Source organism: Protopterus annectens, chromosome 5.part0 (genome assembly GCF_019279795.1).
Source record: "Protopterus annectens isolate FY-2018-M chromosome 5.part0, PAN1.0, whole genome shotgun sequence".
NCBI lineage: Eukaryota > Metazoa > Chordata > Ceratodontiformes > Protopteridae > Protopterus > Protopterus annectens.
This window is the reverse complement of record NC_056735.1, coordinates 1,586,626,974-1,586,653,126: the sequence shown is the minus strand read 5'-3', so window position 1 is coordinate 1,586,653,126 and position 26,153 is coordinate 1,586,626,974. Positions and strand designations below refer to the sequence as shown.

General features: G+C 38.1%; 1 protein-coding gene across 1 annotated transcript in view; it reads left to right on the top strand.

The window, feature by feature from the left end:
• The window catches only part of LOC122802393 (1-phosphatidylinositol 4,5-bisphosphate phosphodiesterase gamma-1-like), an 824,139-nt gene that overhangs the window by 589,741 nt on the left and 208,245 nt on the right, over nucleotides 1-26,153 (top strand). Inside the window, exon 4 of the mRNA XM_044072019.1 lies at nucleotides 23,606-23,653. Within this exon, the coding sequence (XP_043927954.1) occupies nucleotides 23,606-23,653 (48 nt within the window). The remainder of the gene's footprint in view (nucleotides 1-23,605; nucleotides 23,654-26,153) is intronic.

The window sequence follows — 26,153 nt, the reverse complement described above, 5'->3', positions numbered from 1 at the left end:
TTGGTAAACACACTTTGCAATGTGGTTTTGATGCTTTAGAAGCATATTGCAGGGCTGCTGTCACTGGGTCTGTACTTAGAAGGCATACTTGGCTTAAGAAACAAAATCTGCCAGATCATGTTAAAGCTAAATTACTGGATGCACCCTTAAACCAAGACTGCCGTTTTGTCAACAAAGCAGAGGAAGTCCTCAAAAGGATGGAGAAAAAAAGCTAAATCTATGCATACTGTTAAAGATTTTCTACAAGTGCAGTCTTCCAGATTCAGTAGGCATTGGCCTTCAAAGAACTGGTCCTTTCCAGTCCCTTCCAGGCCTTCTCAGTCCAAACCCTGGAACAGCAGACCACCAAGACTTCAGTCTCAGACTACGCATAGATCTAAGCAGTGGGGGGCTCCCACTTCCAAAGCAGGGAGTAGTAAGCCACCCCCCTATGGAAAAATGGCACAGTGACTTAAACTTAACCCTTCCAAGCCCTGCTAAACTACTTGCTCCTGTAGGAGGAAAGCTCACCCTGCATGCAAAAGACTGGGAACTCATTACTCAGGACAAATGGGTTTTGAACATAGTTTCCCGAGGATACAGATTCCACTTCCACACACTCCCAACCCCAAATGGTTGGCCAGACCTCCCCCAAATCAGTGGGCGGAGGCCCAACAGCAGGTTCTCTCCCTTCTCAATATCAGGGCTATTCAACGTGTCCCAGCAGATCTAAAGGGACAAGGTTTTTATTCAAGACTGTTTCTGGTACCCAGAAAAGAAAACTCCTGGCATCCTATCCTGGACCTCTCTGTTCTCTACACCTTTCTGGTGGTTCCAAAATTCAAGATGCTAACGCTTCAACAGCTTCTTCCTATGCTAGCCAAGGATGCCTGGCTGGCAACCCTAAACTTAAAGGAAGCTTACCAGCACATCCCAATAAGAGAATCCTGCAGACAATACCTACATTTTAGGGTGGGCTCCATGTACTTTCAGTTCTCTGCACTTCCCTTTGGCTTATCTACTGCGCCCAGGTTGTTTCCAAAGTGTCTAGCTCCAGCCATTGCATTTTGCAGGCAGATAAATATTCATATTTACCCATACCTGGACGATTGTCTGATTCAGGCAGAAAGCCAGGACTTGCTATTACAACACCTGACATTTATAAAGAAACTTCTATCCTCACTGGGGGTACACCATCAACGAAAAGAAATCTCACCTCATACCCTGCCAACAGATTGTATTCCTGGGAGCAAGCTTGAACACAACTTCCAAGATGTCATTCCTCACTCCAGAGAAACAAGTTTATTTGACAACCTATTTCAAACTATTGGCCACAAAAACCCAGCTGTCTGCAAGGAAAATACTGCAAGCCCTGGAGTTCATGGCCTCTTGTATTCTGCTAATTCCATATGCAAGACTGCATGTGAGAAGACTCCAGTGGTATCTAAAAAGGTTTATGGTGTTAACATTCTCAGGACCTGGAAACTATGATTCCTGTCATTCCTTGTCTAAGGACAGAGTTCCTTTTGTGGGCAGAGGCCTGCCACCACAATAAGGGACTCCCCTTTCACTCTACCCCCTGCCGCCCAAACCCTAACAACAGACACATCAAACTATGCATGGGGGGCTCACATGGCAGGGCAGTGCATTCAGGACAAATGGAACCCAAGGCAGATGCACTTGCATATCAACCAAAAAGAAATGTTAGCTGTTAAGAATGCTCTGACAGCCTTCAAAGACCTTATTCTCCCAGGACAACTATTGGTAACGACAGACAACACCACAGTTATATGGTTACATAAGCAGGGGGGATCCCACTCCTACCCTCTCTGCAGACTAGCCATGGCTCTGTGGAGCACCGCCTTAAGCTACCAAGTGCACCTACTAGCTCAGTTCCTGCCAGGCAAACTAAATTAACTGGCAGACGACTTAAGCAGAAATCTCATGAACCCACACGAATGGAAACTAGAACCCAAAATAGTCATTCTGTTGAGGAACAAATGGGGGACCCCAGAGGTAGACCTGTTTGCCTCCCTTTCAGAACTACCAATTGAACAAATTCTGCACCAGAACTCAACACAGTCAAGCTTGGAAAGTGGATGCCCTGTCCTTTACCTGGGAAAGCCTCTTGGTTTATGCCTTTCCCCCTCTACCTCTCCTCTCGAAGGTTCTACTAAAGATCAGACAGGACAAACCAAGAACAATACTGATTGTACCAGACTGGCCACGCCAGCAATGGTGCCCCCTCTTGCGCAGTCTGACACTGCTACAACCATGGCACCTGCCTCAGACCCCTTCCCTGCCATCCAAGCAGGCGGGCCAGATTCTGCACCCTCAGCTTCAAACCCTGAACCTTGCAGACTGGCTAATTCCATGAGCTCTCCTCTAGCATCCCTCAGTAAGCAGGTACATCCTGGAAGCTGCTACCTGGTGCTGTGTACATACCTTCACCAAGCATTACCACCTGCCTATCTTTTCTAAATCCAGAGCTGGATTTGCCATAGCAGTCTTGCAGGGCTTAATAGCTGGCCCTAATGCTCTTTAACTACCTCCTCCCTTCCTTAGCTTTGGAAATCAACTCAAATGTGATGACTGCAACAGTGAAATATGAAGAACATAGTACAGTTGTGTACACTTACCATAAATGTAGATGCTCAAGTGTATTCACTGTTGCAGTCCTGGTTACCCACCCTTCAGCCCCCTGACTTCTCTTGGCTCTACCTTTCCTTCTTGTTTGGTATATATTATATCATGTGTATTTGCTTTTTGCTGGGGGTGTTCCATACCATATAATTGCTTCCTATTGTGGGGGCACCTGACATCTGGGGCAAGAAAAACTGATGCAATGGCATCGGCTGCATGTTTTATACCCTTGATGACCTGACGTCATGAAAGAAGCGATAGCATCCAATGCAGAAATCCAAAGACTCTGGTATTCAGGCCGGCTGAGGGCTACCTGCAGACAAATGACCCAAATGTGATGATTGCAACAGTGAATACACTTGAGCATCTACATTTATGGTAAGTGTACACAACTGTACTTTTCCCAGTTACCTCTTTCTTTCCCATCACACCTCCAACATTTGCCATCTACCTGAGAAAAAAATCTTCGGAATCTACTTTGGGTATAAAAATACCTATGCAAATACTTCCAAGCAAAAAATCCAAAATCTTTCAGACTTTTTTGCATATCTGAGAGCCATAGATATGTCCTCCCATTGTTTCCTTGTGATTTGCTCATCCAGTCTCTCTTCCCAGTCTTTTCTAACCTCCTTCGATTGATTCGAGTAGTTATCATGCAATATTTTACATGCTCTATTAATTATCCCCTTTTTAACATCAACTTCTGTTCTAGATTCGCCTTAAAAATTCTACCAGAACAGGTCTTTCACTTAGGTTTCCCCAATCCCTATACTATGATATCATTCCCTGATGGGGAGGCAGTCTCTATCCTGCAGTCCCATTGTCTTCTTATAGGGTCATGGGTAATTACTAGGCTAGCTGCCCATGCAGGCCATTTAAACCCTAGCCAGATTCTCTTTTTGTGCTCAAAATAATCTATCCCATTTGGTTATAAATTGGCATTATCCATCCCATGGTTAACAATTGTATATTACCCATAACAAGAATACAAGAATAACTAGGATTATACCATAGGTAACCTGAGGGGACCTGTGCATGGGATAAAGCATTTAGGAGATGCCTCTGTCCATTATTAGTACAGGGGGCAGTCCTGGGGTAAATTTTCTGTTTCCCACTAGCCTCTTCAAACTTCTATTCCCTTTCCCCTCTCTAGTTATTTGCCCCCAATGGGTCTATGTTACGTTACTGAACAATGAAAAGTGTGAATTTTCTTTTCATCGAACTTCAAAGGTCAACACCACCAAACAGCGAAGACATGGAACAGCAATTTTTTCCCAGGGGAAAAAAATCGCTGCTCTGCAAAAAAAAAATTCAAACACAAAATAAAAAAAATTCAGATACAAAATAAAGTGGGGGGCTGTGCCCCCCACCCCCCTACTTAAATATACCAACTATGAGATTGCACCATAGTGGAGGAAATGACAAAGTCCCAAAGATGGCCCACTGATTTTTTTTTACCTGGGAAAAAATTGACGTTCCGTGTCCTTGCTGTTTAGTGCTGTCGACTTTTACACTTCGATGAAAGAGCATTCTCTCTTTTCATCGTTCGATAACATAACATACACCTGCTCCCAATATCTTCATTCCTTCGATAACATAACATACACCTGCTCCCAATATCTTTGTTCCTTTGTAAGTTTTTTCAGTAAATTCCACCCCCTCTTGCCTATTCTCTGCACCCCTATTTGCAGTTATCACTATCAGCAGAATCTCCTTTCTCCATTCTCATGTTGGCTTAGTTCTTAGTTAAACAAGCATATATTTCGTGCATTATGGAAAGCTGGTAAGGTTTGTGAAGTGGGAACTATGGTATGTTTGTGGACTATGGCTATTTGTTCTTAACCAGGCAAAGGAAAGCGCAATTTCCCTAGTAATGCAGGAGTGCTAGATGGGAAAATCTACTGTAACCAGCTTACTAAGATTTTAGCCCCTTCAGGAAGTGTTAACTTTTGTTTGAGAACAGTTTCCTGTGTGGATGGAGAGCTCTAGATAGGCAGAAGGGGAACCACCAAAGTGGAAGGGATCAGCAGTTGATAGATTCACAAGGAAAGCAGTGGGACCAAATCATTCATGACTTTTTAAGCAGTGGTGTCTGATGTGGAGAAAAACAGTCCAAGCATCTGGAAAACAATACAAAGATTTTGTGGACAGTATGGATTGATATGTTACCATGGTGGGGAAGGTTATGTAACTGTAGGATGAGGGTTAATTTCTGTTTTTATTACTGATTTTGTATTAGTAGTATTCATTTTTTTTTAATTATATCAGAGACTAGTTTCTTACATGAGAGGCTATTAGGCTGCTGTTTTTTTAGGGACACTTTTTGTGTCTGTGCTGGAACCAATTAAGAAGCCACATCAGAATGAAAGAAGGTATAGTCATCAGATATAACTTTTTCAGGATTTTATGTTTCCCAGTGTTATGGGCTACCATGCTGTAGGAAACTAAGGTACTTAAACTACTTAGATCTCCAGTGTAGAGTAATCCGTCAGTAGTGTATTTGTGGTTGTGTTAGATGCTACTTGCTTAACCTAGCCTGAGATCACAAGTGAGAGGAATGAAGTATTCTGCCAAAAGACAGGCATCTGCTTAAAGTCTGAAACTTAACAGTGACAGCTGAATATTACTCAATGTTTGTTACTTAATGTTTGTGTAGTTATTCTGTAGTGAAATTGGCCAGTGATCCAGGAGAATTGGAGGGGACTTCCTTGTTTACTCCAACATCAAGTTAGCATTGGAGTTCTCCCAAGTCTTATTACTTTAAACAGGATGATTTCTGTCTGCATGTTGTGCAGTAATTTGTTTCAATCCAACTTGGACTCGATTGTTGGGTGGGGTAAGTGTGTAATACAGGATTGGGATAAATTGCAAAAGTGAAAAAAAAATACAATAAAATAGGCCCTGGTATAAAGTGTCAAATTTAAAAGTAAGACTTTCTGGGGGAAAAAGAGAAAATTAAAACTTATGTTGGATACAACACATCACTGACCAGTCATGAAAATTAGCAAAAGATAATACAAGATGTTCAAAAATCAAGCAAGAAACAGAGAAAGTTGTTGTGTCTTTCAGCTTATCCTGGTTAGGGGTCGCCACAGCGGAACTCCGGTCCGCTAATGTTTGGTAGTGGATTTTTACGTGCCAAGTTACCAGCCCTGATGCACAACCTTCAACGAAGGCATGGCCATTCACGAATGCCTCCACACAGAAGACGCTCTAACTGAGAATCGAACGGGACAACGTCTTACTGTCAGGCAACGATGCTACCGCAGCACCACTACCGCGGGTTAAGAAACAGAGAAAGTGACTTATTGAAACTGAGTATTTGTTTTAAAGTTATCTAGGTACTAGAGAAGGCTAACTGTAAAAGTGTGTAGTGTATAATTCTAGCTATGTGCTTCCGTTTCTTTAGGTCACTGCAGACATATTTAGTAATTATTACAATGTTTATATACGTCTGAATTTGGATTGGTAGATGAAGTATAGCAGGACCTAGAAAAGTTACCTCCAGTACAAGCTAATGAATGAATAGTATTAACTAGTTACTTAGGAGGTAATTAAAAGGCTGGCTCTGGGGAACACCCCTGTCTGAACTGGGTTGTCCCTGGACTTTTGGCAACAAGGCAATGATGAATTGACCAAATTTTTGTAAAATTGTTTAATGAATTTTTAAATAATGGAGTCTTAGAAACAAGCTGCAGTAGTAAGGAAAGAAATAGTCTTGACTTGTCATCTTCCTACAAGCTCATTTCAATACTTAATCATTATGAGACGATATTTATGCATCTGCTTACTACTTGTATTGGTACCACCATTAATTAACATCATTGTGGGTTTGTGTGTGCATGGGGGGGGGGGGCATTCAACAACAGTCTAAAAACTTGCATAATTGCTAAAGATACTCATGATAGGGGTGAACAAGTGATCTCTGTCAGTCTAGATGCAAAAAAATGTGTTCAGTAGAGTAGAATGCCCCCATCTTTTTTTGTATACATTTTTAAGCATTTGTGTTTGATTCAACTTTAAACCTATGGCCAGTGCTGGAGGCTAATCATTTTCATTGCAAAATAATAAATGAGTTTTATTTGTATGTAAAAGCTATTTTTTTATGGCTACATGACTGCATTTGATGTAAACTTAAACTTATGGCTGGAACCAGAGACCATTTATTACAATGCTAAACACTCTGTTTAGTTCATGCAGAATGGGGCTTTGAGATAGAATGCTCAGTTAACTGTCGAGGAACATGCATCTAGTGTGTGCAGTAATAAGAGTGCAGTATTTGACATAAAACAAATATGTAACTTTCCTACTTCTGTGTGATTAATACTCTAAACTGTTTGTTTATTAGTGTTGTGGTATTTCACAATTGTCTGCTGTTCTCTAAACTGTATTCTTAATTTTTTTGAGTATGTTAATAACGCTGTAGAACTTTACAACTGCTCACTGTTCTCTACCATCTTTTACTTTCTTTTTTCTCAGCCCCAAGCCAGCTGTGTCTTATAGAATTCACAGACCCTATCCTGTGGCAAATACCACTAACATGAATAAAGCCAGTGGGACATCCAACTGTCCTGAAGAACCTTGCAGAACCTAAGTGCATGTCTCATTATAATACAAAAGGCATTAGTAGGTTGTGTTTTTTACTGTAATCCTTAATGTACTGAATTTAAATACATGAGCCAGCAGCAGGGATTTCAGTCCCCCCATGTAGAAACTTTCTGATTTCTACCCTTCACGTCTGTAAAAACACTCCACTCTAAACTGTAATTCTAGCCCTTGCAGTCTCTAAAGATACAATTACCTGTTTATTTTTTCTTCTTCTTCTATGTGATATATCCCCACTACCCTCCCAGTCTGTCTCTGACTCAACAATAGTTGACTCACTTTCTCTCAGCCCTCAGACAAGGTATTTCTTAGGGTATCCAGCTGGTAAAATTAAAAAGGACTTTCACTCCTTTAAAAAATAAAAAAAGCATTGGTAACAAATGAAAGACTAACATTATAGATGTGACTTCTGAGTAACTGATAGTTTATTTCTGAATTGCACATACCTTGATTGGCTGATCCTGCTCTTTTCAGTACGGGCTTACTCTGCTCCCTACTCTGCCCCCATTTCCCACCCACCCCTACATACTCTGAATTTATAGGTAACCTCCTTTACTAAGTCCCTACCTTCACCTGTCAGCACCATCTACACACACCCTTCAACTTCCCACCACTCCAGCCCAGCTACCAGTTCAATATCCACACCCATAATCTCCTACTCACACAACTCATACCCTCACCAAATATAAATATCTCCTCTCACTGCACAACCTCACTCCCACTATATCTCATTACCCGCAGTCTCATCTCCACTATATCCTCCTGGGATTGACCTCCCTATTCACCTGCCTCTCCATAGCGACCATCAGAACCTCTTATCTCTTCACAGTCTGTATCCACCCCAAATCTCCCACCCTAACCCACAACATTACTATCACCCCCACTCACGCAAGCATGTACCCCACCATATACACCCAACCCCACATATACCATGCCCCTTCCATGTACTACTTCTATCCTTTTAAAAAGCAACCAAGTCTACAATTGCACTACCTAATCATCCAATACCTAAGAACGATCACCTGTATAACGACCCAGCTACTACTAGGAGGAGACATTCACCCCAACCCCGGGCCAGCAACCTCTGCTAATAAGCCATGCACCCATCACTGTCCAACTAAGCACAAACCCACGACTTACTGATACTAAATATGAATACCCGCGATATCATGAATAAAATAGAAGACCTTCACGCTGCCATCTTCTTATATCACCCTGATATTATTCTCATCACAGAGACATGGCTTAAACCACATATTAAAGTTAATCACCCCACCTGAGTATAATATTCTCAGGGCAGACCGGCTACATAAGAGGCGGAGGCTTAGCTCTACTTCAAAGAACCAACCTACAACTCCAACTCCTCCAAAAAGATTCCCCCAACTTCAACAATACAGAGACTCAATTTGCAAAGCTATCCCTTAACCAACATAAGCACCTAAACCTACTAGGTATCTATATACCCCCGGGTAACAACCTAACCACCGTAGAGGCCATACTTCACTGGGCCTCATACTCCTTCCCTCAAGAAACTGTCGTGCTAGGTGATGTAAACATTGACTGGAACTCCATCCATTCTTCCACTCCCACCCACTACATTACATTAACCTGTATAACTTTACCCAACTTGTAGATACTCCCACATGCATTGATAAGGCCACAAAAAGAGAATCTATACTTGATTGGATCCTCACAAATCAACCAGATACTGCCCATCAGTGTGGCACCCTACCAAACTCACTGAACGACCACAGCCCCACTTTTATCCTCTCTCCCTCCCTTCTACAAACCCACTGTAACAAAAATTTTCTTAGAGACCACTTCATAAAAGCCTTGCAACATTGCAACTGGTCTCCCATCAAAACCCTTTCATTAGACAAAGCAGTTGATTACTTCAACTCCACATTCCTAAATATCTTCAATCAACTAGCCCTCTTAAAAACTATCAGGGTACATAGCAACCCCACCCTTTGGCTCCAGAAAATCACAAAAGTCCTACTTAGAGCCAGGGATAAAACCTGGAAAACCTGGCGCCACACCAGATCATCCGCAGCTAGGCAAATCTTTCATGAGCTCCGAAACAAAGCAAAAAAGCAGGTTAAGCTCAATAAACAAAATTACTGTATCACTCAACAAAACAAATACAGTACCAAACTGCAAAAATTCTGGGCAACAATAAATAACATCCTACAGCCCGGAAGTAGTACCACTCCCGCACCCAATATAACAGGTACAGAACTGGACATAGCATCTAGCTTTAATAATTATTTCACCTCCTCAATACTCAAACTCTTAAACAGCATCACTTCCTCCAACACCCCACCACCACCTAAGGCCTGCATCAATACCATACCTTTCATACTTAAGTCTGTTCCTACCTCTACTATCCAAAAACTCCTAGCCAGATTCAAACCAACCACCCTTGCAGCCAATAACCTTCCTGCTGAATACCTCTAAATTGCATCCACAGCAATGGCATATCCCATTTCTCTTCTAATAAAGAGATCCATCACCAAGCACACACTGATCCAGTCCTGTGGAAAACCTCCTATATCATACCACTTTACAAAGGTGGCCCCTCCCTAAACCTTTCCAAATATCAACCAATTGCAATCCTCTCACCTCTCTCTAAGATCCTCGAAAGATGTATTCATCACCAGTTCCTCTCCTCTCTCCTCACCAACGACCTTCTCTCCTTAACCCAACATGGATTTCGCCCATCCCACAGCACCACCACTGCCCAACTCAAATTCACCAAAACTGTAATCTTCCACAGGAATCTAGGTAAATTTGCCTCAGCTACTTTCCTAGATTTATCCAAGGCATTTGACACAGTCTCACATAATAAACTACTGTCTTGTCTCTCTGACCTCAACCATAAAAACCCCACCCTCCTCTGGTTTTAAAACTATTTAGATAACCGCCAACAATCCGGCAAATGGCATAACTCTCTATCCCCCTCTACTCCCAACCTCCTTAGGCGTACCGCAAGGATCAATCCTACGACCCCTTCTTTTTTAATATCTTCACATACCAAAACCTGAAATAGAGAACTGGCTTAACAACTCACAATTCATACTAAATCCCAAGAAAACACAACTAATACTAATCCAGTCTACTAAAACGTGCAACCTTACCTTCTCTATACTCTCCACCAGCAAAACCCAATCACCCCGTCACTGAGGCTAAACTCCTAGGAGTTACCAATGACCAGCAAATCAAATTCACAAAGCACATATCGACAACCATCACTAAAGTCCACAAAAAGCTAGGTTCCCTCTATCGCTGTAAAAGTTATCTAACCACCGGATCTTGAATTGCAATAGCCAGGACCCACCTCCTATCTACTCTACTTTATGCATCCCCAATTCTAACTAATCTTTACAAACCTGACCTTAATAAACTTTCCATCTGTTACAACAAAATTGCTGGATTTGCTACCAATGCCAAATCACGATCCCACCACTGCCTTTTTCCCTACAAGCCTTGCACTGGCTTGAATTTCCTAACCTATTAAGGTACCATCAACTTAGCCTAGCTCATCTAATTCTGTACTGTCCCGAGAAAACCCCTGACCTGACTGGCATGCTGAACTTCTAAAATTCAAATAGACAACTTCGGTCCTCCAACAAAGCCTTAAAAGAAACCATCACATGCAAAAACAACTCTGGGGAATCACTATTTGCTCATGGAACAACCTTCCCCCTGACCTCAGACTACAAAACTCCACACCCTCCTTCAAAAGCCTACTTAAAACATACCTCTTCACCAACCATCTATGCACTTGTAATTGACCCCCTGAAGCCTCGTCCGCTTAGTATTTCTATACCCCATCTGTCCTGGACAACACAAACAACACCATCTAACTATACCTATACATGTGCGAGCAATAACCTATATATGACTGTATGCACGTGTGTGTGTGTGTGTGTGTGTGTGTGTGTGTGTGTGTGTGTGTGTGTGTGTGTGTGTGTGTGTCTGTGTGTGTATGTGTGTGTATATATATATATATATATATATATATATATATATATATATATATATATGTGTGTGTGTGTGTGTGTATATATATGTATATGTATATACATATATATATATATATATATATATATATATATATATGTGTGTGTGTGTGTGTATATATATATATGTGTGTATATTTTGTGTGTGTGTATATGTATGTATATATATATATATATATATATGTGTGTGTGTGTATATATGTGTGTGTGTATATTTTGTGTATGTGTATATATATATATATATATATATATATATATATATATATATATGTATACATGTGTGTGTGTGTATATATATATATATATATATGTGTGTGTGTGTGTGTGTGTATATATATATATATATATATATATATATATATATATATATATATATATATATATGCGTGTGTGTATGGATTATATGTGTGTGTGTATATATATATATATATATATATATATATATATATATATATATATATATATATATATATATGGGTCTAGGTTAGAAGATCGACAGCCGACATCACCGACAACGGATTAGCGGGCGCCAGATGATCGACATGCAGAAGACCGACGCACGGATGAAAGCCGACGCCAGGATAGTGACTTGGAAAGAAGGCTGTGTGAGTATCGGTGGTGACGGACGTTAGGGTGCGAGTAAGGTAAGTGTGGATAGTGACAGTCTGTGGGGATAGGGGTGGGTTAAGTGAGTTAGGGTTAGGGCGCGGGTTAGGTAACTGTGCGGTAGTTGGTATTTTTTGGGTTAGGGGCGGGTTAAGTGAGTTAGGTTAGCGTGGGTTAGGTAAGTGTCGGTAGTGGCAGTTTTGGGTTAGAGGCGGGTTAAGTGAGTTAGGGTTAGGCGGGTTATGTAAGTGTCGGTAGTGGTATTTTTGGGTTAGGGGTGGGTTAAGTGAGTTAGGGTTAGGGCGCGGGTTAGCTGAGTGTGCGATAGTGACGGACCTTAGGGTAAGGGTTTGGGTTAGGGTTGTACATAGTTGTGTGTGTGAGGTTTAGTGTGGGTTTGTTAGGATTTTGGTGTGCTTGTGTTCTGTGTGTGGTTTTGGATAAGGGGATGTGTTTTGTTAGTTGATTGTTGTTATTGTGGTGTGTGCAGTGTATGGGGTTTCGTGTTTGTGGACCGTCGGTTACTTGTTTGTCGGGCATGTGAGGTGTCGTGTTTATGGTTTGTCGATAATGTGGTGTCGATGTTTCTGTTGTCGGTGAAAGTGGCTGTCGATCTTATGACCTAGAACCATATATATATATATATATATATATATATAGTGTGTGTGTATGGATTATATGTATGTATATATATATATATATATATATATATATATATATATATATATATATATATATATATATAAATAGTGTGTGTGTATTATGTGTATGCATATATATGTATGTATACTCCTGCATGTATATTTGCTTGAATGTATATATGGAAAACTTAAACATTTATATACTCATTCAGTTGTGAAATGTCTTGCAATGCTCTACCAGGTTCTTATCTACTCTCATTGTATATTCTGTACACTTGTATTTTTAACCAAAGGAGGGAAAATCCTCATATTGTATACTAATGTATGCTACTACTCTGTAATGTCTCTCTTGTAAATTTTTCTTCTCTCTGTAAACTTGTGGAGTTTTTCTCCCTAGGACTCTGCTGAAAACGGACACTTGTCCAGTTGGACTATCCTGGCAAACAAAATGAAATAGCAACAGGAAACCAGAGGTAATCCACAGAAACAACTCCACGGAAATAGCGTAACAAAAATATTTTAATATCCGCTTTCGTCCTTAGACTTCTTCAGAATGAATAAAACGACTAAAAACACTGACATTAAATACAATGTAGATTAATAAGAAAATGTTAATTAATCAGTCATTAATAAAAAAAACCTGGTGTACTTGTTGGCTTGAAAATAGCCTAATTCATGTAAACAGAGAGGAAATAGAAACATTGTGTTTATCTATACTCAACACATTGTTTTTTTAAAAAACATCTAATATTCACTGCTTCGTTTAAACCTGGGGCTTTATCAGCTGAAAGTTTAATCTGCCACCACGTCTCTCTTTGTTCAACCAAATTCTTAAAATCCCCACCCCTAATGTCTGAATGAACCACTTCTAGCACAGAAAATAAAAATTTTTTGAAATTCCTACAACTAAGAGAGTGTTTAAATAAAGCACTAGTGTCATTACGAGTCTTGATGTTGTAAATGTGTTCCTTAATACGAGTTTTCAGGCACCTAGTTGTCATCCCCACATAAAATGCAGGGCATGAACTGCAAAAACCAATGTATACTACCCCTCTGGTGTTGCAGGTGACATAACCAGGAACGGGGAAGGTATAATCTAGGCCCTCAATGAAAATGACAGGCCCTTTTGCTATAAACCTACAAGTACTACAACTATTACATGCAAATATGCCTTTAACTGTGGATTGTCCATGGTTTTGCTTAAAAGAATTGTGTTCTAGAGCTTTTTTAACATTATATGTGTTCCTAAAAACAAATTTGGGCTTGTTCCCTAAAATCCCAAAAAGGTCTGAATTGCCATGAATAATCTTCCAATTTCTCATCAGAATATCACGAATATATTTGCTGTCTATGCTCATGTCTAACGAACAAACCAATTTGTTGTTACTTTCCACTTCATTGGAGACCTGATTTGGTAAGCTGACATTATGGTCATCAAGTATAGCCCTATAATGTGATTTCCTTTTGTTCTGTATATCATTAATAATGGAATTTAATAATGGTAATGAATACCCTCTATAAAGAAACATATTTTTGATAAACTCAAATTCAACTAGTAAATCACAATCCCTAGTGGTCATCCTACATGCTCGAATAAACTGCCCCTTAGGTATATTACGAATAACATGTGTGGGGTGTGCACTAGTGAAATGCACATAACTATTTGTGAAAGTTTCCTTCCGGTGTATTTTACTATGGAACTTCCCATCAAAAATGTCCCACCAAAATTGAACGTCTAAAAAGTTAATAAACTTCCCAGAACAGCCTAAAGTAAATTGTAAAAAACCTCCAGTGTCATTTAATTTATTGAGAAATTTCTCAACAGTAACCTCATTCCCGTCAATGATGAAAAGTAAATCATCTACAAACCGGCAATAAAACAAAATCTGAAATTTGTTTTTGATCAAACTCAGAGTAGTATCCTCCCACCAGGACATAACCAAGTTTGCATAAGCTGGTGCTGCAGACGACCCCATGGCCACACCTCTTTTTTGTCTGTAAAAGGTTTTCCCAAAAAGAAAGAAGTTGTTCTGCAGTAAGATTTCAATAAATCTGCAAATAGTGGAAATTTGTCCTGTTTTGAAACTAGCATTTTTGTTTAAAATACTACGAATAGCTTCCACTCCGTAGTCGTGGGGGATGCATGTAAACAAAGATATGACATCTAGGGTAAAAAAAATATGTCTATCTGGATCATAAGTCTTAGTACTTGAAAACTCCTTTAATTTTTTCAAAAAATGCCAAGAATCTTTAAGGAAAGAAACATATTCAGACACTAATGGACTTAATATAGCGTCTATGATAAGGGCTATCCCTTCAGTAACTGAGTGAGGTGAGGATACTATTGGCCGAAAAGATGGATCTAATTGATTTTTATGTGTCTTGGGAATTCCAAATAAAACACCAATTCTGGGTTTATCAATAATACAAAAATCATAAACTTCTAAGTTTATTTCATCTGACATTAGTGCATCATATAAATATGAATGTATCAACCTTTCCCTTCTCCTTATATCAAAAAGTGTGATAACTTCATATTCGTCATGATTTTCCAATAGGTTTAGCATTTTAATGTTGTATGATTCTTGAGACATGATTACTATATTTCCACCTTTGTCACTTCTCATAAATCTCAGAGTTTTATTCATGTTTCGTAACCTATTAAAGGCTTTTCTTTCATTAATAGTTAAATTGTGTATGTGCCTGTCCTTCTTCCCCATAGAAGTATGTAAATCTTGTAAACAGGCATCTTCGTAAACTTTTAGTGTGTGTACCAGAGGGGGGTTAAAACTAGAAGGTTTAATTAGTTTTTTGTTAGAGCACGAAACATCATGTAAAATATAGGACAAATTTAATCTCCGTGTAAATTTCTTAATATCAATAACTGTCTTGCATAAATCAGCCTTCCTGGTAGGAACAAACTTGAGCCCTAACCGTAAAACATGCAGTTCTTCTGGCCCTAAATCAAAATCAGTCAAATTAATAATATCAAAGTCATTTTGTTCGTTAATTAATTCTCCTCCCCCGACGAGTTGGAATTCATGAATGTCCTGCTCCTGGTAAAAACTGTTTTCTTTGTCACCGGAATTTTCTTGCCTAAAAAAGGTTTGTTACCCGAGCCTGTCGAATTAACTTCACTCGAAAAATTGTCAATATTCTGATTGTTAACAACAATACTGTTAGGTTCAGAATCAAACACAGGATTATTAGAAGAAATGATGTTATCATTATCTCTTAAAGAACCTTTGTAGCCAAGAGATGATTCCTGGCCAGCAACAGTCAGTGCCTTGAAACTATCAACTGAAGCGTTACCATTAACGGTAGAAATAAGCCGTCCAGCATGGTTAATAGTGGCAGAAATTCCCGGCTTCTTGTGAGGCCCAGTAATAGATACATTGTTTTTACTACTAAAACCTTTACTGTCTCTGCTGTTTAAAGCAAAAAAGGAATATGCCGTATTGTTTTGGTATGCTGTAATGTCCCGTTGAAGTTTAACCAATTTCCTATTGGTAACTTCAACGGAATGTCTTTCAACCTCATCAAACAATGGTGTTAAGAAATCAATATTATTAATGCTGGAGAGTTCATTCTCTAAACGGGTAATTTCTATATTCAAATCAGACATTTTCAAACAGTTGTTTTCAATAAGCAGTTTTAGGAATGACATACCTGCTTCATTGAAAAATGTTACTAGATTGTCGAACATGGCGTCCCCGACTTGAACGCCATTAGGGCATTTAAAAAACCTTAATCCCTTAGGCATTACTTTCAGTTCAACACACCTTTCGAAATAATAATTCTCATTTGGCAAACAGCGAAACCTCTTCACCAACCTGGTCAGTGTCTCACGTTTCTTCATAGCTTCCCCTTCACAATAAAAGTCTTGATTAACAAACTTCGCGAATGGGTTACTGAAAGGTTCTAAAAGCTTTTTAACTTCAGGTCTTTTGGAATTCATACCACGTTGATGTTGTAGCCGTGGATCTAGAGGCAAAGAGTCTTCAGTTGCTTTCCGCCTCGAACGCTCACAAATAGGCTCCACCTCAACAACAGTATCTAGTTCCTTAAAGGAACCATGTGGACTTGAGGTGTCCACCGCCTCTCCGTTTGATGCACCCGCTTTAATGAGTAGATATTTTAATGACTTTTGAATGTCCACAAGAGTAGAGACAAATAAAGAATTAATGTCCTTGTTAGTTTCCCCTTCGGGAATAGGATATGTGCTAAGGTTTAACAACACCTCGTCAGTTTCCTCCGCCATGGTTAGAAAATAAACCACAAAGAAAAACCACAGGAACGCAAACAAAATGAAATAGCAACAGGAAACCAGAGGTAATCCACAGAAACAACTCCACGGAAATAGCGTAACAAAAATATTTTAATATCCGCTTTCGTCCTTAGACTTCTTCAGAATGAATAAAACGACTAAAAACACTGACATTAAATACAATGTAGATTAATAAGAAAATGTTAATTAATCAATCATTAATAAAAAAAACCTGATGTACTTGTTGGCTTGAAAATAGCCTAATTCATGTAAACAGAGAGGAAATAGAAACATTGTGTTTATCTATACTCAACACATTGTTTTTTAAAAAACATCTAATATTCACTGCTTCGTTTAAACCTGGGGCTTTATCAGCTGAAAGTTTAATCTGCCACCACGTCTCTCTTTGTTCAACCAAATTCTTAAAATCCCACCCCTAAGGTCTGAATGAACCACTTCTAGCACAGAAAATAAAAATTTTTTGAAATTCCTACAACTAAGAGAGTGTTTAAATAAAGCACTAGTGTCATTACGAGTCTTGATGTTGTAAATGTGTTCCTTAATACGAGTTTTCAGGCACCTAGTTGTCATCCCCACATAAAATGCAGGGCATGAACTGCAAAAACCAATGTATACTACCCCTCTGGTGTTGCAGGTGACATAACCAGGAACGGGGAAGGTATAATCTAGGCCCTCAATGAAAATGACAGGCCCTTTTGCTATAAACCTACAAGTACTACAACTATTACATGCAAACATGCCTTTAACTATGGATTGTCCATGGTTTTGCTTAAAAGAATTGTGTTCTAGAGCTTTTTCTCAATAAATTAAATGACACTGGAGGTTTTTTACAATTTACTTTAGGCTGTTCTGGGAAGTTTATTAACTTTTTAGACGTTCAATTTTGGTGGGACATTTTTGATGGGAAGTTCCATAGTAAAATACACCGGAAGGAAACTTTCACAAATAGTTATGTGCATTTCACTAGTGCACACCCCACACATATTATTCGTAATATACCTAAGGGGCAGTTTATTCGAGCATGTAGGATGACCACTAGGGATTGTGATTTACTAGTTGAATTTGAGTTTATCAAAAATATGTTTCTTTATAGAGGGTATTCATTACCATTATTAAATTCCATTATTAATGATATACAGAACAAAAGGAAATCACATTATAGGGCTATACTTGATGACCATAATGTCAGCTTACCAAATCTGGTCTCCAATGAAGTGGAAAGTAACAACAAATTGGTTTGTTCGTTAGACATGAGCATAGACAGCAAATATATTCGTGATATTCTGATGAGAAATTGGAAGATTATTCATGGCAATTCAGACCTTTTTGGGATTTTAGGGAACAAGCCCAAATTTGTTTTTAGGAACACATATAATGTTAAAAAAGCTCTAGAACACAATTCTTTTAAGCAAAACCATGGACAATCCACAGTTAAAGGCATGTTTGCATGTAATAGTTGTAGTACTTGTAGGTTTATAGCAAAAGGGCCTGTCATTTTCATTGAGGGCCTAGATTATACCTTCCCCGTTCCTGGTTATGTCACCTGCAACACCAGAGGGGTAGTATACATTGGTTTTTGCAGTTCATGCCCTGCATTTTATGTGGGGATGACAACTAGGTGCCTGAAAACTCGTATTAAGGAACACATTTACAACATCAAGACTCGTAATGACACTAGTGCTTTATTTAAACACTCTCTTAGTTGTAGGAATTTCAAAAAATTTTTATTTTCTGTGCTAGAAGTGGTTCATTCAGACCTTAGGGGTGGGGATTTTAAGAATTTGGTTGAACAAAGAGAGACGTGGTGGCAGATTAAACTTTCAGCTGATAAAGCCCCAGGTTTAAACGAAGCAGTGAATATTAGATGTTTTTTAAAAAACAATGTGTTGAGTATAGATAAACACAATGTTTCTATTTCCTCTCTGTTTACATGAATTAGGCTATTTTCAAGCCAACAAGTACACCAGGTTTTTTTTTATTAATGATTGATTAATTAACATTTTCTTATTAATCTACATTGTATTTAATGTCAGTGTTTTTAGTCGTTTTATTAATTCTGAAGAAGTCTAAGGACGAAAGCGGATATTAAAATATTTTTGTTACGCTATTTCCGTGGAGTTGTTTCTGTGGATTACCTCTGGTTTCCTGTTGCTATTTCATTTTGTTTGCGTTCTTGTGTTTTTTCTTTGTGGTATCCTGGCAAACAATTGTTAAATAAACAAATAAATAAATAAATAAATCTTAAGCTTTTTCTATTAAACTGTGGTATTCCAGATAACTTTGAAAAATTACTTTTTGGAATACTTCATGGCTGAGCAGCAAGGATCAATACTCCATCTGTTCCCAGTAAGCCCTTTATTCTTACTAAAGGGTTGGGATAGGGGTGTCCATTGTCCCCCATTTTGTTGGCACTTTATATTGAGCCGTTTTCAGTTTCTACAAGAATGTCATCTTTAGAAGATAAAGATTCAAGAATGGAGAGAGAAACAATTTATATATGTGCACATAACACACTTATTTACTTCTCAGGGCCAGGAGAAGATACATGCCTCCCTATTTTGGAAGATTCAGTCATTTAGTATCATTTTGAGATGTATATCATTTTATAAAGTAAATAATGATAAATCATGATAATTTCAATAAACAATGCTCCTCGGAATTATCTAATAGGAGTTTACCATTATTTAAAGGAAAGTCAATATTTGGGTTTCTGGTTTGGTCTATCTTTAATCATATCAGTGAATAAAACATATGAGTTATTGTTGAAAATAAGTAATTTGGATGTTAAAAGATGGAAATAACACTTGAATTAGAACAGTGTATACAAGCCTTCATTTTTTCCTTGTACTTTTCTTGTTGTATGCTTTTCAGACTTTCCCAAGAAGTCCTCACTATACCTTTTTGAAGGCCATAATGGGTATTATAATTGATTTTCATATGGGATGGGGTTAAACATAGAGCATCTTGGGATAGGCTAGTCATGGTGAAAGAATGGGTCCATGTCAAAGTACAGGATTCAAATTTGTACTACAAAACCATTCATTTCATGATTTTGTGTTTAATGAAGATGTGTAATTTCTGCTTATATCTGTACACATTGATGTAATTGCATGTGGGTGATCAGTGAAAGTAATCATGGGCTTGTTTTTTGAATGGTGAATTTAAGTTAGCATATTTTTTAAGGAGCCAACTATGTCTTTAAGAAATGTAATGAAAGAAGGTGCAGTACTGAGTGGAAGATTCTCTAATTCCAATTGGATATTCTAAAGATGGTGTTAGAGGAAAAAGATGTTAATTGGAAAAAGAAGAGAACCCATAATATAATCAGAGCAGCTTAAACAGGGGAAAACTTTAGAATTCTGCCAATGAGGAATTTAAATTGAAAGAACTTTGGAAGATTGAATGTGAGGGTCTGTCTTCAACTGTAAAGAAGTTCACAATTTTTCACCTACAATGAAATACTCACCCAGGCATAGTTAAATTGCTGTTTGAGGCAAGAGACAATATTTAAACTAATAAGGTCCTTCAGGAGAAAAGCCTAACAGAATTATATATAGAAGCACCTATAAGACTTTGGATCTATTTGGACAAATTTTCTGAATCTGGTTGGTTGACGTTTTTTCTCTAAATATGTGACCAAATCTTGGAAATTTAAAATGTTCAACTGGAAGTGCCACATGGATACTTTTATATACCATCTCAGCTTCAGCATTCATTTCCACAAGTAGTTAATTGTTGGAGGTGCAGTGATAATTGGAGAGGAGCTTGGCAGTATGTGTTTTGGCAGTCTGGGGTTCTGTTAAAAATTGAGAGACAAATTCAAGATGTTTTAAACAACATTTTTCACACCCAAATGAGTTAACTGCTATGTTTTTTCTTGTTGGGAATGGGATGATAGTCGTACACAAAGTGAAAAGAGTATGTTATATTTATTCATGTGAGTCTATAAGAAAGCTGTCTGTAGAAATAAGAGTAAAACACCTCCAGATTTTAAAGTGGGCATTGAGATAGTGAGAAACATGTTATCAATACGTTATTAGTGAAGGAGAGTGCATAAGAAAAATAAAATGAGAGTTTTTGAGTTACACTGCCAAATACATGGACTCAGAGGATGAAAGAACAGTTTATACTATGTATGGAAATAGCCAAGTGACAACAGTCGTGTTCTATGCATTCTAGAGATGCTAAATAAAAGTACATAAACGTGTTGAAGAAAGTCAAGAGAAGGCTTTTGAAAATTAAAAAAGGAATGTATGACTTGAAATATGTATAAAATGAACAGACTTAATGTATAAACATTGGGAGATTAAACTTACAAGTGGTTTGATATGTGTGATAAAGATATTAAATGCAGTAAGCAGAGGGCAAAATACTGATTTAGCTCTGAAAATGGGAAGTAGGTATAATCAGTTGCTTGCAGGGAGAAAATATAAAGGTGAACTGAGTAAAGAATTATTGTTGTGAGAAGTGATAAACAGAATTCTCTGCTGCACAAGACAAACACTTGTTCCATGAGTGGTGGTTAAATTTGAATGAAATTTGAGTGGGTATGGTTATTAATTCTGTCTTGGTTCTGCAGTTCATTCTTGTGTAGAGTGCCTTCTATTTGATGTTTACATGTTCTCCTCTTGTAAATATTTGTTTTTAGAGAATAGGCGAGCTGTACATTGTTACTCAGATTGGAGAATGAACGTTCTCCATCAGGGTGTTAATGTACAGGTAATGCCCACTGATGCACTGAAAGACTAGTCTGCCACTTCATGGCAGCATATTAAGCTGCCATGGAGCTCAGACTGTAATGAAGCTAATGACCACCATTGTTTTACACTTGCTAAGCAGCAGTTTTGCTGTTCAGTGAGTGTACAATTAAAAAAAAAAACAAAAAAAAGTGTGTGCATATGTGTTTGTATGTGTGAGTGTATGCGTACAAGAAAGAGTGAACAAGCCATTATTTTACGCTCACTAAGCAGCTATTTTGATTTTTATTGAGTGTAAAATTAAGACAAATGGATAATAAAAAAATAGAGGTGTGTGTGTGTGTGTGATTGTGTTTGTTTTTGCTTGCCTATGTGAGTGTATAGGTGCTTGTGTGCATGAAAGCAGAAGTGTGTGTGCGCATGTAAGACAGAGAGAGAGAGAGACTAGTGGATGCAATTCTTTAAGAGGTAGGCATACCTCTCAACCTCTTAGCTCAAGAAATCTGGAGCAAGCCTAAAATAGCAAGGGGAACAAATGCTGAAAATAGGGTCATATTTTAAATGTTGCCCTTATAAAATTAGAAAGTTGCTGTAATAACAGGATTTTTGTTAACATGCATTTTTTGAAGGATATGAGGTCCATATCTGTCACCTGTCCCTGATTTTCAGGCATAATCCTGATTTTTGACTCAAATTTTAGCTCTGCCTACCTTAATCCTTCTTAAAAGTGGAGACTTTTGGAGAAATGGTGGTGAATTACACTCAATAAACAATGAGTTCTAGACCTTTTTTCTCTTCAGAAAATGTACAATTTACGTTTTTAGAATGTAAAATTCACATTCTTTTATTCTGTCAGTGTCTCAAATTAATAGAACTAATATTTTAAAAGCGTCTCTGATTACATCTGGATTTGTCACTGATTCTGTTGAGATTTGTCCCCAGTTAGTTGAGAGGTATGATAATGTCTGAAACTCAAATGTAGCGCATTATTTAGTGACTTTATCCCCCAGTGATTTGCCAAAGCAGGTTTGACACAGTATTCAATGGAACTCTTTTGCATAAAAAAAAAAACAGGCAAATGCAAAACAATTTAACAGATAGCCCATTCTCTCAATGCAGTAATGTCCTCCAAGATGTGTATTATTGTGTACCCCGAGCAGGTGTTATTTGCACAATAATACACACCCTGTTGGGCATTATTACTTGCTTGTTAATGTTTTTGGTTTCTTCCCACATTCCAAAGACATGCTAGTAGGTAGGGTGGTAATTTTAAATTGGCCCGTGGTATTCATATGGATATGTAATGATGTGTGCCGTTAGATGGGTTGACATTTTTTCTGGGTTTGGTTTGCTTGCTAAAATGTATTTCATCCCTATCTCCTTGATCAAGAATTGGATGGATCAGGGAGTTATTGAAAATGGAATGTATGGTATAAAGTGGTAATGAGACTAAAGTGGGGCTACCCAATGTTTTAGATATGGGTTACCATGAAAATATCTACCAACAAGAACATCAAAATCCAGAGACTGTAATATCTAAAGACCAAAATACTGAAGACCACAATACTGATAAAATCCTGAATATCAAATCTCCATAGGTGCAGACCCAGAAACAAGTGCTAACATGGGTCCTGCTGGAAGGGAACGTGCTGGGAGGGGATGTTTTGGGAGTTCAATATTGTGTCTTTGGTATTTTGGTCTTCAGATATTGTAGTCTCAGGATTTTGATGTTCAAGATTTGTTGTTGGATATTTTCATAGTAAAGCTTTAGATACTTATGCATAGGTTTGAGTTCTGTCAAGTACATGTAAGGTTGCATGCATTATTGTAACAGTTTTATGTATACTTTGTAGTCCAGATTACCATGAATTGTTGTAACAGTTTCATGTATATGCTGGAATCTAGATTAAACTTTTAAAAAGCAGTATCTGAACAGGTAGGTTATGTATGCATGTAAGCCTAGGTAGTTCTGTTGATAATTTGCTTCTCATTATGTAATACAAGATTGCCATTTTGCATCAGTCATTGTTTGTACAACTGTGATGTGCTTGTACATTAAGTTATTGCTGGTGGAGATGAGCATTGGACAATGTTTAACTGTTTTATATTTTTTGCCTTCTTCAGGTGGCTTCGAAAACAATTCTACACTCTGGATCGCAACAGAGAAGACAGGTGAGTTAATGTAGTCTAAAAAGTGAAGCTGTTTTATGCCCTACATTCATGACATTAAATCTGTACTGTTTGCTACAGCAAATCTGGTATTACACGGGGTAATGTGGCAGGCAGTGCTGTGAACATCAAATAGAGTGGCAAAATATGTGGGACTTGAATAGGTAGCAGTGAAACATTTCAGGGGGTGTGACCCTAATTATGACTTGGTGTGCATCTTAATTGTTTTTTTTTCTCATGTCAGTCTTTGTCATACAGCAGCTGTGAGATTAATAGTTCATATTTAACTGCAGTACAGACAAAAAGACTTGGATATGAAGATTTTGGTTATTTAGGTTTGAGAGCCAAGACTTGGTAGGAAGGATAGGAAAGGGAGGGTTCTCCTTTATGCATTCAGTTTCTAACTTCAACCAAGTGAGCACATCATATAATGAGATAAAGATTTGTAAATTATAATAAAACTTAATTTATATGATGCACTTAATAAAGAACAGTTATGGTGTAATTAAACAATTCACAATGTTTTCCTTAAGTGTAATGTTAGATAAATATGTTTTGTAGGGAGATGTAGAAGTTTGCTGATGTGGAATACCCCTGAAATCTGTAGGCACCAGATTCCACAGGTGGGAAGGGCATGAATGACAACACATACACTATCTCGAGATATCAAGTGTTTGACATTGGTGATATTTTTCAGATGAAAAGAAGACTGTCATATTTACTTATGTATAGATCATCCTTAACTATTAGTTACTGGGCAACTTTGAAAAAAATGTAAAATGGACTGACTTTTGTGTACTTCCAAGATATTCATAGCCGGCCTTAGGCATAGGCCAACTAGGTGGCCGCCTAGGGCACCACTCTAGTAGGTGCGCTTTTCCAGTATTTATTTGGTGTAGGTAGACCAGGATGAGGGCACCTGGTAATGTGGTGGGGCGCCATGGAGCCCTTTTGCCTAGGGTACCACTTTACCTAAGGCCACTCCTGAAGATATTAACATATTTCAGTGGCAGTAGCAATTTACATTGCCCAAGGCAGTGATCCTTTCACTGTTTTTATTTTTTCCCTATCAGCAATTACATTAATTGTGGTGGGGATGTCAGCAAATGATAGTAATAGATGCTTTACTGTGGACATTATTTCTTACAAAGCAGTTATCTTTACCTTTACCATTAGCGGTGTGTACTGTTGCCACTTCCCACAGATAAAGACAGTGCCAGTCATTATTTTTATTTATTTATTTAGTTATCATTACAATTCGGCAGCAGACATTTATTTATTTTATTTATTTATTTTATTTTCAGTTTGATTACCGGGGAAGTCCACTGGGCCTAAAAGTGCCCGTTTTCAGTGGAGGCCCGGGGAGAAAAGCTCCATAAGCAATACAAATACTTTAAAGGTTACAAATATGTTAAAGAAAAATACAAGAATAAAATTCATGCAATCAGTAATGCAAATGCATAAGATGTAAATCAAACAATGCAGCTAATAGGTAATAGAGAACACCTTTTACAGGAGTTCCAAATTCAAAACAACATGATACTAATGTCTGCAGCAATAGGAATTTTTTTAACATTGGTGGTACAGATATATACAGTATTTACAATATGTAGTATTGAGGAAGAAATTCCATAGTCAGAGAAAGACTGCTAAGTCTATTTTAGGAGAATAGTAGAGAAATGCAAGCGATGTAGAACAGTCTGTGGGGTATTCACTAGAATTTATGTAGGGTGGAAGCAGGAGCAGTTCCATTTGGATGATAGATATTGGAATAGTTGGGTCTTAAAGGATTGTGAGTTGGGTGTAGTCCTGAGAGAAGGAGGAAGAGAGTTCCATTTCTTACCTAGTGAGAAGGAGAGAAGTAGTTGATCAGCGGGACGTTTTGGTTTGTGAATGGAGACTAAGTTCTGGTGTTTGGATCTCAGAGATCTATTTGGGATGTATGGAGGAAGGATATTTGTTAAGGCTGGGCATTTTTCAGGGTAGAATATTAATTTATGAGCTGTAGTTAATTGGAGGTAGTCTAGGTGGTTAGAGAGTTCTAGCCAGTTCAGAGATTGTAGGGAAAGGCAGTGGTGAGTTGAGGTTTTAGAATTAGTGACAAATTTAGAGATCTTATTATAGCAAGTTTCAAGTTTAGAGATGTTAGAAGAGGACAGATTAGTTAAGAGAGGGGCACCATAAAGTAGTGTAGATAGAAGGTAGGTAGTTGCCAGGGTATGTCTAGAGGAGTTGGTGAGAAAGCGGTTATTCCTATAGAGCATACCTAACTTTTGGTGGGTTTTCTTTATATTTTGGTGAATGTGGATGTCAAATTTAAGATTTTCATCTATAGTAATGCCAAGAAGTTTTGCGGAGGGGACGACTTCTATAGCAGTGTTGGTTTGACTTAGGACTATGAAAGCATTTTTGTCAAAGGAGAAAGCCCTAGTGGGGGGGAAGAGTATAATTTTAGATTTGTTAGAGTTGAGGGAGAGATGATTTTGTTGCATCCAGTTCTCTG